This window comes from Elaeis guineensis, chromosome 8 (genome assembly GCF_000442705.2).
Source record: "Elaeis guineensis isolate ETL-2024a chromosome 8, EG11, whole genome shotgun sequence".
Taxonomy (NCBI): domain Eukaryota; kingdom Viridiplantae; phylum Streptophyta; class Magnoliopsida; order Arecales; family Arecaceae; genus Elaeis; species Elaeis guineensis.
In genome coordinates, this window is record NC_026000.2 from 11,375,856 (window position 1) to 11,390,065 (window position 14,210).

The 14,210-nt window shown below is 38.2% G+C and overlaps 1 protein-coding gene across 1 annotated transcript; it reads left to right on the top strand.

Moving 5' to 3' along the window:
• The first annotated feature begins 1,221 nt into the window (after positions 1-1,221).
• Positions 1,222-11,453, top strand: LOC105050067 (enhanced ethylene response protein 5). The gene is made up of 14 exons (XM_010929926.3): positions 1,222-1,541; positions 1,637-1,773; positions 1,868-1,961; positions 2,048-2,137; positions 4,085-4,150; positions 4,287-4,376; positions 4,504-4,560; positions 5,400-5,461; positions 5,639-5,726; positions 10,407-10,483; positions 10,554-10,628; positions 10,720-10,825; positions 10,910-11,041; positions 11,174-11,453. Exons 1-13 carry the CDS (start codon positions 1,371-1,373, stop codon positions 11,039-11,041), a joined length of 1,245 nt encoding a protein of 414 aa, XP_010928228.1. The 5' UTR covers positions 1,222-1,370; the 3' UTR covers positions 11,174-11,453.
• Positions 11,454-14,210: the final 2,757 nt, after the last annotated feature.

Below are 14,210 nucleotides of genomic sequence, written 5' to 3' on the forward strand. Positions count from 1 at the left end.
TTGTCCATTACTGTCTCACTGTTAGGAGCGGGTCTGAACAACATCAGTTGCCTTGTTCTATGTATCACCATATGCTGCGGCAGTTCTATGCTTGGATAGCAGCTATGGATTTGCTTAATTATAGTTTTCGGCTTCATTGCTACTTCAGCTTCTGGATTATGTTTTGTCAATAGGATTTCTTAAACAAAGTTATCAGTTCTGCCTAGTCATCTTTTCCTTTGTATTTTTCATTGTTATTTGGGTCAAGGACTGCACTTATCCCTTTGATTTTACTGTTTTTGTGTTGTATCTGTGTCATATTTTAGCTATTCTATTTCTTACCCTCGCTTGTACGAATGACTTCTTCTTATCAGTAAAGTATTCCCCTTTATCAAAAAAAAAAAAAAAAAAAAGGGATAAAAGAATAGAAGATCCACTTGCACCATAATCATATATGTTATAATATCTAAAAAAGCATTCTTGAAGATTCGATCCTAAGACCACCAATTACTAAGTAAAAGATGTGGTTATCCGGACATGCACCAGTTCACCATCATATATTCTTGAAATCAACGTCATCTTGGACCATTATGTTACCTATTATTATCCTAGCAAGCTATTGGAGTTGTGATTAATTATATTATTAACTTCGAGACAAAATTTATAAATATCATTACATTAGGATTATCACTGAGTAACTTTGGCCTTCCTCGTCTGAGCCTAACATTATCGAGTTCGGATCCTTTATGGTGTGCCGTTGGCATCGTTGAAAGTGGTACAAACTTCAATAGCCATTAAATTTCATTGTGGTGTGATGCGAGGTATAGATGAGACGAATAAAAATTATCATATTGGAAATAAATATTAGATTGCTAGTGGTGCTAAATAGTGGTGCTAAATAGGATCTACGGACAAAAAAAATTCTCATGGAAGAATATCATTATTATCAATTAGATTCAGGATAAAATGACGTAGTTGGAGGTCCATTCGCTCCTTTATGATATCTGAATTTATATTCATGATTTCATTACGGTGTCTATTTAATATATTTTTTAAGAGACAAATAATATCGTTAATTATATTGTCTCTCGTATAGTTGAGTATATTTATAATTAGATCTGATGTCAGGATCAAATATATCTATGAGTTTTTAAAATATTTTATTTTTTAATCTTTTATATGCATTCATATTAAGATGGTATGGACGCTCGTTTATATATATATATATATATATAAAGGACTGGATGACGAGGCGACCATCCAAACTTGTAACGTCTTCTGCGGTGCCCGGATCCAACATTGCCGCTTAAGCCGTCCGACTGCGCTTGGGACTCCTCCTAAAGCTCTCCTTTTCCCCTCCACTGCGTCGCCGACGAAGTCCTTCCGATACCATGGCGTTACATCTGAGCATGGGCGAAGCCCACCGCCGCATCATCGAGTACCTGGCCCGCTTCTCCGATGCCGTCTCCTCTCAGGACGGCTCCGCCCTCAAGCCCCTCCTTGCAGTCTCCTCCAACTCCCCCTACCTCCTCTCCCTCGCCGACGCCCTCAACGTCTTCCAGGTTCTCTCTCGCCCCGTGTTTCTTGAACCCTCTATTAGCCCTAGTAAAAGTTCTCCTACGATTAAGTGCTAAAAAGATTGGTTCTTGGCCAACAGGACTCCAGCCGATTAGTGAATCAGACGGACAAATACTCCCTTCTTGGAGAGATCCTCATCCCTCACTTCCGCTGCCTTCAGAGCTTTCGAATCGGCCGCTTCGTCGACGCTTACGTTGCCTTTGAGAAGGCCGCAAAGTAGATACTCGCTCTCCCACTTCTCGAAACTTGGATATTGTTTTGAAGGCCGATTTTTTGGTTCTTGACTATTTGCTTCATGGTGGGGTTTCAGCGCGTTTCTGCTGGAGTTTCGGAACTGGGAAACGGGGTGGGCGATGGAAGCGATGCATACTGTGGCGCTTGAGATACGGGTTCTTGCCGAGAAAGTGCGTGCTTTGATTGTTCTTTACCTTTTTTTTTTCTTTTTTAAAGTTTAGGGTTTCTTGACTTTATGGATTTTGGGTTCTTTTAGGCTGACAGAGAGCTGGCGCTGAGTGGGAAGAATCCAGAGAAGCTGCAGGGAGCCGGCTCGTTCCTGATGAGGGTCTTCGGGGCTCTTGCGGTATATGATTGAAGCTTAATCATGTTTTTGATTCGGTTCTATTTTGCTGCATACATTGAATTAACATTATAATTGTTGTCTCATGGATAAAATAATTGCTTTTAGTAGCACGATCTTCAATTACATTGTACGTGGTCGAATTATTTTGAATACATGTTAGCAACTGCCAAGAAATTTTTGGTTCGTTATTTTTTGGTATTAATTACTATGATGTTTATTGGAGATCTCTTGATTATTTGGTCCCCCTGTATATGTATTACTAGAAAAGATTCCTTGTGATTTAAACATCTGGTCATTTGTCAGAGGGAAACTTGTGTTTGCATAACGGCCTTGATGCAAAATCTTTATAACCTTTATATTAATTTTTGTTTTTCAGAGTATTCATCTTGTCAAAGAATTTCAGAAAGAACACCATAAGGTCATGGCTTCTTGCCAAGTTGCCCATGTATTTTTTTGCTACACCCTCTTTCTATCCCATGAATTAGCTGTTTGATATTAGAATAGACACCCTCCATAAGAAAGATCCTGTTTCTTTATGAGGTTGGTTCAACCCACTTGAAACCTTTTGAAGATCCACTGAAACTAAAGAGCTCACAGTATATAATTCTTTCATCTGCACCTCTCTCAGAACTTTTTTAGGCAACAGTTATCCTTTAAGTTCCAGGTATTTCACATGCGATGCGCCTAGTCCAAAAGGGAAGAATTCTCTTTATTTCAGAACTATGATGGATAGGTTGTTTGGCCAGAAAATCCATCTCATTTTCATTGTGGGAACTCAAGTGGAATGACATGACATACTATTAAAAAGGGACCACCAATGGATCAGAGTGAACTCTAATGTTCTTATGGAAGAGAGGTGGGAATTGAAGATAAATTGATTGCAATGTCTAATTATGATAATGAGGATTGGGCTTTGGAAGAACAAAGACAATACCTATTCAGTGTTGCTGTAATCTGGTTTGGCAAACCTCATGGTGACCCAAAGTAACGGGCAAATTATTATGGGTTGGTCAGGCCATTACACTTGACTGGGCTATATGTCATAAGCTTGGGTGAGTTTCCCATGTTGACTTCTTAAGTGGTAGGATTGCTTTCGAGTTAGCGTGACCAAGTATTCCATTAGCCCTTGTTCTTCACTTATAAGGTTTATCATAGGTAATACTGGCTTAATATAATGACTGAAGTGCACAATTGCATAGGTATTGCTGATAAGATATTTGTCACACTTCAAGGTTTACCAAAAAAACAAGAATATGAAGATTTCAGAATTAGGCAAGCAAAAATTCAGATCCAGTCCTAAGAAACACATCCAGGGTTCAGTGTCACGAATATACCCTTTCCCTTCCTTGCAAATATATGACCATCAATGAAGGATATTGATTGAATTCTATCCAAACTCCTTTCATATCCCAAGCTCTGTCTGAAAATAACCAGTGTTAGAATTGAAGAGAAGGGGGGAGGGGTTGGAAGAAGCAACAGAAATAATTTCTTTCAGTTAAACAAAAAAGAAGAAAGACTTAGACCATTATTTCTCCAAACCAAACAGATCTTATTGATGCTAAAGATGTACCTTATAATTTACATCAATGAATGCATCTTGCAAGTGGCTTACAGGCTTGACTGACATTTTCATACATTTAATCTTCTTTAATCAGCTAGCCCTTTATTATTTTTGCTTTCATGAACACTTACATGTTAATTATTTGATCCTGTACGATCCTTTTTAATTTAATTCTTCTTGGTTGCTTGTGAGGATGGATACATGCACACAACGATTTTGATTGCACTTTTTGTTCCTTTTATTATGTCAACAAATTTCAGCTTTTTTACTCTTCTGCCTCCATGAGCTTCTATCTATTCATAATTTGATCTTTATGTTCCTTTACTCTTTTTTTTTTTTTTGGTATTTTGTACCGTGCTCATCTTGGTGGGCCTTCATTTTTTCAGGGTAAAGGCCCCAAACGTGTTGGAGCTTTATATGTGACCTGCCAATTATTCAAAATATACTTCAAGGTTGTTTCTTATATGTACTTAGCTTTCTGTTTGAGTCCTTGTTCCGATTCTATTCTTCTGGGATGTCGTTTATGTGTGCATGCGCATGCGCATGTCCATTAACTCCATGCTAAGGTTTGAAAGTCAAAATTTGCAGCTTGGTACAGTGCATCTGTGTCGCAGTGTCATAAGAAGTATTGAGACTGCTCGAATATTTGATTTTGAGGAATTTCCAGCTAGAGACAAGGTCAGGCAGAGTTATTTTATATGTTTTGCTGATAAGTTTAGTGGTGACGTTCGTTCTGTTTCCTTGCTTTTGACTTGCAATTGCTGTGCTGACCACTCAATCCACTTTTATCTCAATGCTTCAACAGGTCACCTACATGTATTATACAGGCCGCTTGGAAGTTTTTAATGAAAATTTTCTTGCTGTAAGTAAAGTTTAAAATTTAACTTTTTGACTTTCATTGACATTCCATTTCCTCTATTGCTTTTCAGACCAAGATCATCAAATAGATGTTAAAGCTGAATGATATATTCACTTTAACTCTAAATCAAAATGCATGCATGATATTTAAACTAAAGTGAGATTTTTTAGCTGTTTAGTATGCTTATAGTAATTTCTAACGCATGCAATGCTTGTGAGAGGAAGCTTGCATGTCTGTGATAATGGTGGGTGGAAGTGTGGATTGCTGTGATTATTGCATGTAAGAGAAGCTTGTGTTGTAATTACTAGAGATAGATCCCAAACAACAGAGACAATGGGCATCCCAATTCTTCATGTCAATAGGATGATGGAACCAGTTGTCTTTGTCTATATTTGATCCGATGTTTCCTTCTTCTTCTTTTCCTTTCAGGTACTTTCAAAAAGTTCTAGTTCATGGATACATGCATCTGTTTTATGTGTATGTGTGTACGCATGTATGGGTGTATGTATGTATGTGTGTTTGTACATATGTATGTGTATGCATGTATCTATGTATGGATGTATGTGTATGGATGGATGCATGTATGTATATATGTATGTGTGTGCATGTATGTATGCATATATGTATGTACATATAGCTCAGTGCATGCATGATGTGACATTAAATGCACACATATTTGTGTATGTATATTTATACATATCTTTAGTGGGTGCATGAATGATGTAACAGTTGAGGAACTTATTATTAGTAAATGAGAGCACTTTTCGGACCATCCTAAGTTCTCTGTCTAAGACTAGGCTACATCTAGACAAACTTTTTCCCTCTCTTTTCATGATGTACAGGCTGATCAGAAACTAATGTATGCCCTAATGCATTGCGATCCTCGGAGCGAAGCTAACATAAGGTATGTCTCACTACCAGGTGCACATTTTTTGTGGTGTCTGCCATTTATCTTTATGGAAGCGCAAATGTCATTGTAGTAGTAATAATATCAGGCATATCTCTAGGTAGGAATAAGCTTTAATACCTATATTTATTTTGTCAAATTCATAAACTAATTTGTTTAATTTTTTGGAAATAGGATGATTCTGAAGTATCTCGTTCCGGTAAAGCTTTCAATAGGTATCTTGCCTAAAATGGGGCTTCTTGAGAAGTATAATCTGCTCGAGGTATGATCTTTATTTCTCCTATTTTCTACCCCTCTGCATTATTAAATGAAGTATCTTGTTTTGTTTGGAGAAGACTGAATCTTGAAAGCTTGAAATGTCTTTTTTTTTCCTTACCATATTTTTAGTTGTGTTTGAAAAGGACTTAGATCATCCTAGATTTCTTTGCTGATTATTGTTTGAGTTTTTTTTTTTTTAATAAAAGTTTAATGTTCCAAAGATAGTTAAGGCTCTTTCTTTCCTTGAGCGAGAGCCTATTCTAAAACTTTTATATAAAGCTTTATATAGATAAATTCTTGTGTTATTCTCACACTTATGTCATTTATTTTCCACCTTAATTGTTTGATTTAAGCTAACAAACCAATTTAGCATCGCTGTGATGCATAAAGCTAGATAGTGACAGATTCTTATTCGAGCTAGAGTAATATGGGTAATGATAATGAACTGAAACAGTGATGATATAGTGAGATTTTTATAAGATCTAATTCAAAATGAAATCTCAACTGTCATAAAAAATGAGAATATATCCTATGATACAATGACCTTTAAGTTAATAAAAAATCCTGATTTATTTGTGATAGGTTGAGGCACATGTCAAGAAGCTCACTATAGATAATGCGCCAAGGTTGAACTTTTCACCGCCTGAAACTGCTTGATTTTTGATAGTTTCATTGAATTTTGATCCAATTCAAGGCCAGTTCCTCTGGTTACATCTGGAACTGATCTTTTTGGCCAAAACTTAGTAAAAGCTAATAGCTTTTTATACATATATTTATATACATAGATACATAGATAGCTTGCTTATGGGTGGTGTATTGAGTCTCTTGGATGCCTTTTTACTAGATTAAACTGAAAGGGACTGTTATGCCTGCCTGGACTGTGTAACTGTGATGGTACCTTGCTGCCAATCATACTGCAGCCAAGCAGCAGTTCCTTCCCTATGTTTTCCCAGACTCCATCCAGATAATCACGCCCAACCTACCTAGTGGAGGCTTCATGAGGTCTTTCTAGGGGTCTTGATAGATCATTACCTTAACTTAGTACATGACTGAATGGATAGCCTTGTCTTGGCTTGACTTTGAGGCTGTTACCACTCCAAGAGGTAGCAAACTGCTTGGGCTGTCTGGGTTAATGAATATGCTTTCTTTAGTGCTTGATTCGATGCAAAATTTTAGTTGCATAATAATAATAATAATAAAAAGAACGTCCTAGTGCACGAAGCTCCTGTGACTGCAGGTTTGAGGGTCAGGCATAAACAACTTTATCCTTGCTTGTAGAGAGGCTGTTTCCATATTTTGAAAGTCTAGCAGCAAGAATTGCCGACTCGGAATCGCATCCCTTGTCAGCCAACCGGCGGTATGAGTTGGTACGTCATCGTACTGGATCATATCATGTTCAAATCGACGCGAAAATGGGGGATGAACTGGGGAGGAAAAGAGAGAGAAAGAGGGAGGAGGGAGGGAGATGGAGGGAAGGAAAGAGAGGCCGGTCGAGATGCTGGCGGCAGCCATTGGAGGGCTGCGGCCTTCCCCTCCCTTCACCCCCCTTCTCTCTTTCTCTATCTCTCTCTCTTCTTGCATCTCACAGAGGACCGCGGAGGCTCGGATATTCGGCTGCCCTCCGGCGACGTTGGGGGGCCATCATTGGCCTTTCTCTTTCTTTTACTTTTCTCTTCTCTCTCTCTCTCTGTCTCTCTTTCCTTCTCCCTCACTCCATCTTCGCTAGCATTCTGAATCGGACATTCGAACCGTGTCGGTTAGTTGTCGGTACGGTTGGTTCGGGGTGGTTCGGCGAACTATGTTCGGCAGTCTCACCGTTGCACCAAGACCTGCCCTCTCTTGGACCTAGGGCTGTGAAAATGGGCTTGGCCCACAGGGCCGGCCCGGCCCAACCCTATAAATGGGGTGGGCTGGGCTGCCATATGAATAGCCCAAATAACAATCGGGCCTATTTGGCCCGTCCCACATCAACCCAAGGGCTAATATAGGTTGGGCCGGGCTAGCCCGAGTGGGCCATGAAAACTTAAAAAAGAAATCTTATTTATTTTTTAATCCCTGACTCCTGAGCCCTGCTGCCCCACATCGCCGGCCGCTGCCGCTGACCAGCAGGATGACCATCTCCGCCAGTTTCTCTCCCTTTTGCCTCCCAGCTCTACAGATCTCTCCTCCTTATCGCCGCCGCCGCCGCCTCCAGCCTCCGAACTCGATCACGAATCAAGATACGCCGGCCCCCTTCTCCCTTCTGTCGACGGACTTCCCTCCATCCAACCTCCAGGCGATCCCCCTCCTTCGGACCCCTCCTTTTCGCCGACGAACGCCCCTCCATCCAACCTCCGAATGAACCCCCTCCTCCTCGTCGGCGCCGCCACCTCCGAGTCAAATCCGACCGCAGCTCCTCCTCCTCGGGCTCTCTCGATCTCTCCACTCTCTGAGTTAGATCCACGTTGCCACCCCTCGGGCTCTCTCAGTTTCTCTCCACTCTTCAGGCTCGACTGCTCGAGACGCCGCCACCTCCGTGTCAAATCTGGCCGCGGCTCCTCCTTCTCTGGCTCTCCGGTCTCTCCACTCTCTAAGTCAGATCTGCACCGCCTCCAGCCTCTCCTCAGGCTCTATCGATCTCTCTCTACTCTCTAGGCTCGACTGCTCGAGGCTCTCCCTCTTTTGGACTCTCTGCCTCTCTTTTTTTCACTCTTCACTCTTCAATTATTTGAGGTTTAAGGCCCATGGGCTGGGCTGGTCTGGCCCTGCCCACGGCCCTTAAAAGGCTAGGCTGGGCCGGCTATATTGTGTCCCATTTTTGGGCTGGGCCTAGCTCGGTCCGGCCCATCAAATTTTAGGCCCTTGTAGGCCCGGCCGGACCAGTCCATTTTGACAGTACTACTTAGACCTTCAAGTACACTAATGATCCCCCCTCCTCTACTAAAAAAGAAAAAAAGAAAACTGCAACCCTGATTCCATCTAGCAATTTCAATCCATAAGCACATAGTTAAGAATGGCCAAATTATGGCATTTAGTACATCCAAAAGATGCATCCTACTAAGAAACCCCAGATCGTATACTATATGTAAGAAACAATTCATGGATCTAAAGTTATGATCCCTAAAAATTGTAGCTGAAATCAATTAACAAATAGAAAATGAATCAGAATTAAGTTCTAAACATATGCTACTAGTTGTACAGATTATCGCAAAACTTAGCTTTTTTTTTTTGATCGAGTCACCATGCATGTCATTTGTGCATTATGACCAGTGACCCTGCTTCTCATATTCACCTTCTTTCTCAGAACCAAAAATTTATTGCATATTCTTTAAAAGTCTTGCTGGTTGTAAGGAAGAAAAACAGAAGAATACACTCCCCAGAAAACACAGCGTACTATTAATTTGGTTCAACAAAAATCTAAAATCCAAAAACCGTTTTCCAGATGATTGGAAACCCGAACCTTTTGGTTTCTATCAAAATCCTCTTGAAAAAAAGTAATATCAATGGCCTTATGGAAGAGGAAAATGAGGGTACTTTTTGTCCTTCCATTTCCAGTATTCTGAACCTCAGAAATCTAAATAAAACATGCTTCTTTTTTCCTCTTCCTGTCTACCAAGCTCTTTACCAAGCTCTTTGAAGCAGAACTTCTCCTTTTCCAAGGATAATTTAAGTTGCATAATAATCTACTGAATTTTACAAATGACTTTCGAGGATCCTGGTAGCCAGCAAAACCCATATGAAGCATGCGTACTCCTAGCCCTATACTATTATATGAAGGCATGTGCCAGCCTGCCAGGTTGCATTTTGTCTGTCTGATTTAAGTTTCGGAGGTAACATTTTCCAGCGTTTACTTTTCACTGGGTAATTTGCTTTTGGACCAAGGTTTTGAGCTTCATTTTAGTTGTATTATGATGACATGTAGAATGACCTGCAGACAATAATTTCACCATTCCCTGCTTATTCAGTTGGATTTAATGTGATGTTGTCTGCATGTACCACTCATAGAGGGGCTGACTCAAGTTAAATCCTATTTTGGTTTTTGTTTCCAACCACCTTCGAAACATAGGCATTTATGTTGGTTTGTACAAGTTTGATGATGTCAGTAGTTGTCTAGGTTCTACAATAACTATGTCTTTTGAGAAGCAGGTTTACGGCCTTACTGGCATCCAATCCACGGCATGTCCATTCTGTGGTTAGTGCTTTTGTTTTTTTTCCTCAGTTATGCATCGTTCTGTAAGTACAGATTTAATGGTTTCCTTTTATTCCTATTTCCTGGATGGCTGCTGTTTTTGTGTCATTATATTGTGTGTTCAGTTAGATAAAAGGGTTCTCTGCTTAAAGATGATGGATTGCTGGGAGAGTAAAAAAAGGAAGAGAATCATAAAATGTTTCGTATATATATATATATATTTTAAATGCTAAATTTGAAAGAATGATTGGATTTTATGTAAAACTGCATGTCTTCATATATAAGAGCCAAAACAAACCATCTTAGTGTGGATTATTGAAAGGGATATTGAATATAAATGAGCTTTAAGGCTCCTACTGAGCCTGCCAGGAAGTCATGAGCTATCCGCATGGCGGACAATGATCTTGTAATTGGGATTTGTTCTTTCAAAATCCAAACTTGACCTTCAGTAGTTATAAGTTTTGTTATTTCATAAGGTTTTAGATCGTTAGGGGTTATTTTGTTTGTCATTTTCAGTATAAAGATGTTATAAATGCGCTTAAAAGGGGAGATCTCAGACTTCTCAGACGAGCCCTGCGAGAGCATGAGGACCAGTATGTTCCCTCATCACTACACATAAAACATAATTTAAGACTTCTGTTTCTGATACTTCTGGTCCATTAGATTCTTGAAATCAGGTGTTTACCTTGTTCTGGAGAAGCTGGAGCTCCAAGTTTACCAAAGATTGGTCAAAAAGATGTAAGTTCTATCGGACATACCAAATGGTCAAGTTTTCTACCAGCGTGGTTCCAATCTCTAGAAATATTAGCTTATGATTTCTTTTTGCCAGCTACATCATTCAAAAACAAAAGGACCCTAGCAGAGCACATCAAATGAAGTTGGAAGTGATAGCAAAAGCATTGAAATGGCTCGAAATGGACATGGATGTTGATGAGGTAATCTTGTTGATTGCAATGTCTGCCTTAATCTTTGTTTTTAACGAAGATAATCCGTTTGTTTACTTCTTTCCCCCATTTCAGGTGGAGTGTATTATGGCCATTCTCATTTATAAGAATCTAATTAAGGGTTACTTTGCTCACAAAAGCAAAGTAGTTGTCCTCAGCAAACAAGATCCCTTTCCCAGATTGAATGGCAAACCTGTAAACTCATAGGTGATCATTTTTTGTTCAGTTTTCTATTTTTTTGGATTACAATACCTGAAGCTGATCAGAAATGCAACAATTTTCATCCCTTTTCTGGTACTTTTAAAATTTTATGTATAATTTGTACGACATATATTACAGGTCCGGTTATTCAGCACCTGCTGTGCTATGTGTACAGTGGTGGTTCATTCACTGCTTGAGGAAGTGGAGCTGGCTCGCATTTCTTCTCTCACGTTCTTCTGTACCAGTAGTTGTTGACCATGGTGTTGTGGGGTGATGAAGTCCACTTTTATCACTGCCCCGGCAGCTTACTTGACAATCGTGTAATGATTTCACTGTGGTACCATATTTATTGTTTATTGCATATTTTTGTAGATATGATATACAATATATTTATAAGAAAATCTGTTTTGGAATCCAATTGTTTGTTAATTCCAAGTAGACGGTACGATTAGTTCGGTATCGATCTGGGATGAAATGATGGCTCGTGTGGATCATGGCACGGCACCAGCTTAATCTGTCAGGCGAATAACTGGTGGATTTGGGAGTTCCTGGTTTCTTGAGTGTCTTCCTGCAGTCCACTTTGATCAAAAAAACGAGGAGTGGCACCGTTCTCAATAACTTTAGGAGCAAATGTGAACCAGTTGGTGATGTCCCTGCGCGACTGCAGTCATGCAGCCTGGCTGAATAAATCGATCACATACTGCCAAAGGAGAGTAAAATCGATCACATTGCTCCAATCTCTCCTATCTGCTCCATACTCTTCTCTCTTCTCGATCTTTTCCTTCCTCTCTCCCTTCTTGGTGGATGAAGCAAATATGGGGCTTGGCTCGAAACTGCCAGTAACTTTAGGGATTAGGGTTTGGAGATAAACATTTGATTTTTGTGGAATTATCAGTTATGACATGGTTTCAGTTACTGTGAAGTTCTTCAGAATCTCAAATTCGTAAGGTCTTGCTTCGGAACAAAAACGTCAACACAAATTAGTTTCTTTGAAGGAATGGTGCAGTCTGTATCTGTCTCCTGTGGCCTTGGGCATCTGGTGTTCTCCGAAGTTGATCCCTAAGTGCTTGCATGCATAAATACATGCTTGAGGGTTTACACCCTTGGGACTCCCTTTGATGTAGAACGAAAATGCGATGGGATAGAAAGACTTGGACAAGTCTTGAAAATTGGAGAAAAAATCTCTGGAAAATTTATCAATGCCGAACCATCTTAATTGAGTGGTCATAATGAGTATTGATAGAGATATTCTCCCTCTAGAATAAGAAACTTCCTATGGAGAGAGATCATTCTAGAGTAAGAAACTAAGCTAGGAAAGTACAAAAACCAAAATAAGATCCCCTAACTGAAAAAATAACATCTGGCTAATTATAGCAAAAAAATATACTACAGCAATAATCACTACATTAGGAAAAGGTAAGATCACTACCTCTCAAGGAAATTCAATCTACATCAACCTTTCCTTTAAACTGTCTGGATTGGCCGTGACTATAGCTTCTTTAATTGCTATGATGCCCCCCTGCCATTCGTTTCGTGACCAGTAATCTGCTATTATGTTGGATTTTTTTTATTCCACGTCATCTTATGCTTTTTTTTTTTTTTTTTTTGCTCTATAGAAGTCATCTTATGCTTGAACCCATGCGTGTATTTCATCCCGCTTCGCTGGTGTTACTGTCGTCAATGTATAATGGTGAAAAATAAGTAACTTCTGATAAAACCATTAATGACAGTCTTTTCTCTTTTGCGGTGATTGCATTCACAACACGCGATAAATAATAAGCTCAAGTATTAATCTAATGCCACCTAACGGTTCCTCCTTATGATCCGGCTCGCCAGGGACCAGCCAGCCCGCATGAGCAACCAACCCAACCAAAAACGAAGGAGCAGCGCCCACTAGGTGATTCCGGCGACCTTGGAGGCAAAGGCCACACAATAGGTACGTGAGTAATTCTTTGCACACCATATCCGGTATAAAAAAAAAATACATTGATCACATAGTTACCATATTCTAATACACATTTAATATCTATAAATCTATTTTTTTATTTAAAATTTTAAATGATAAAAATATCTTTCTTTTTCTAAAAAAATTATGACATCTCGTGACCATATTATGACATCCTGCAGTCAAATTATAATTTCCTGCACACAAATTATCATAAAGAAGGAAAATATATTTTCATCATTTAAAAATTTCATAAATTTTCAATGATGAAAATGTCTTTCTCTTTTTATAACTTCTAATGACTTCTGAAAGAAAAATTATGAGATTTTGTACGCGGAAAATCATAATTTGATCACATGATGTCATAATTTTTTCAGAAGAGGAGGGATAGTTTCGTCATTCAAAATTTTAAACAAAAATGTAAAACTACAGACATTAAATATGCTATTAAATATGCATTAAAAAACAATGGTTACGTGCTCTAATATGATTGGATGGTGTGCTCCACATTAATTTTATTGCACCGCACATACACTAAAACTTTCTCATGGGTACATACCTTGATGGGCTCATAACGCAGGTGTCTCAACCCCAAAGCAAAAAAAAGACCCACTTGCATATCGGTCAGAAAAGTAATTCTTTATACATCGCATCCAATATAAAAAAAATACATCGTTCCATCTGATTGGGCCACGTAGCTTCTACTTTTTAATGCGTATTTAATATTTGTAAGTCTATTTTTTTTATTAAAATTTTGAATTATAAAAATAATTTTTTTTCTGAAAAAATTATGATATCTCGTGATCATATTATGACATTCTACGGTCAAATTATTACTTTCTTCATACAAAATATCATACAGAAGAGAAAGATATTTTCATCATTTTAAAATTTTATAATTTTTTATTGATGAAAATATCTCTCTTCATAATTTTTGAAAAAAAAATTATAACACTTTTTTTGTGAAAAAAAGTTATAATTTAACCATAAATTGTCATAATACGACTATACGATATTATAATTTTTTTTAAAAAAAATATTTTTATTATTTAAAATTTTAAATAAAAAAATAAAATTATAGATATTAAAATATTATTATATATATATATATTATAAATTTTTTTTAAAAATATTTTATTATTTAAAATTTTAAATAAAAAATAAAATTATAAATATTATATATATATATATATATATATATATATATATATATATATATATATGATGAAA

What these genes read in the sequence shown, in the direction of transcription:
- LOC105050067 (XM_010929926.3), top strand. Translation starts at nt 1,371, where the DNA reads ATGGCGTTACATCTGAGCATGGGCGAAGCCCACCGCCGCATCATCGAG. An exon ending in CGGAGCGAAGCTAACATAAG is followed by an intron (nt 5,462 to 5,638) that starts GTATGTCTCACT and finishes TTTTGGAAATAG; the next exon opens with GATGATTCTGAAGTATCTCG. An exon ending in TGGACATGGATGTTGATGAG is followed by an intron (nt 10,826 to 10,909) that starts GTAATCTTGTTG and finishes CCCCCATTTCAG; the next exon opens with GTGGAGTGTATTATGGCCAT.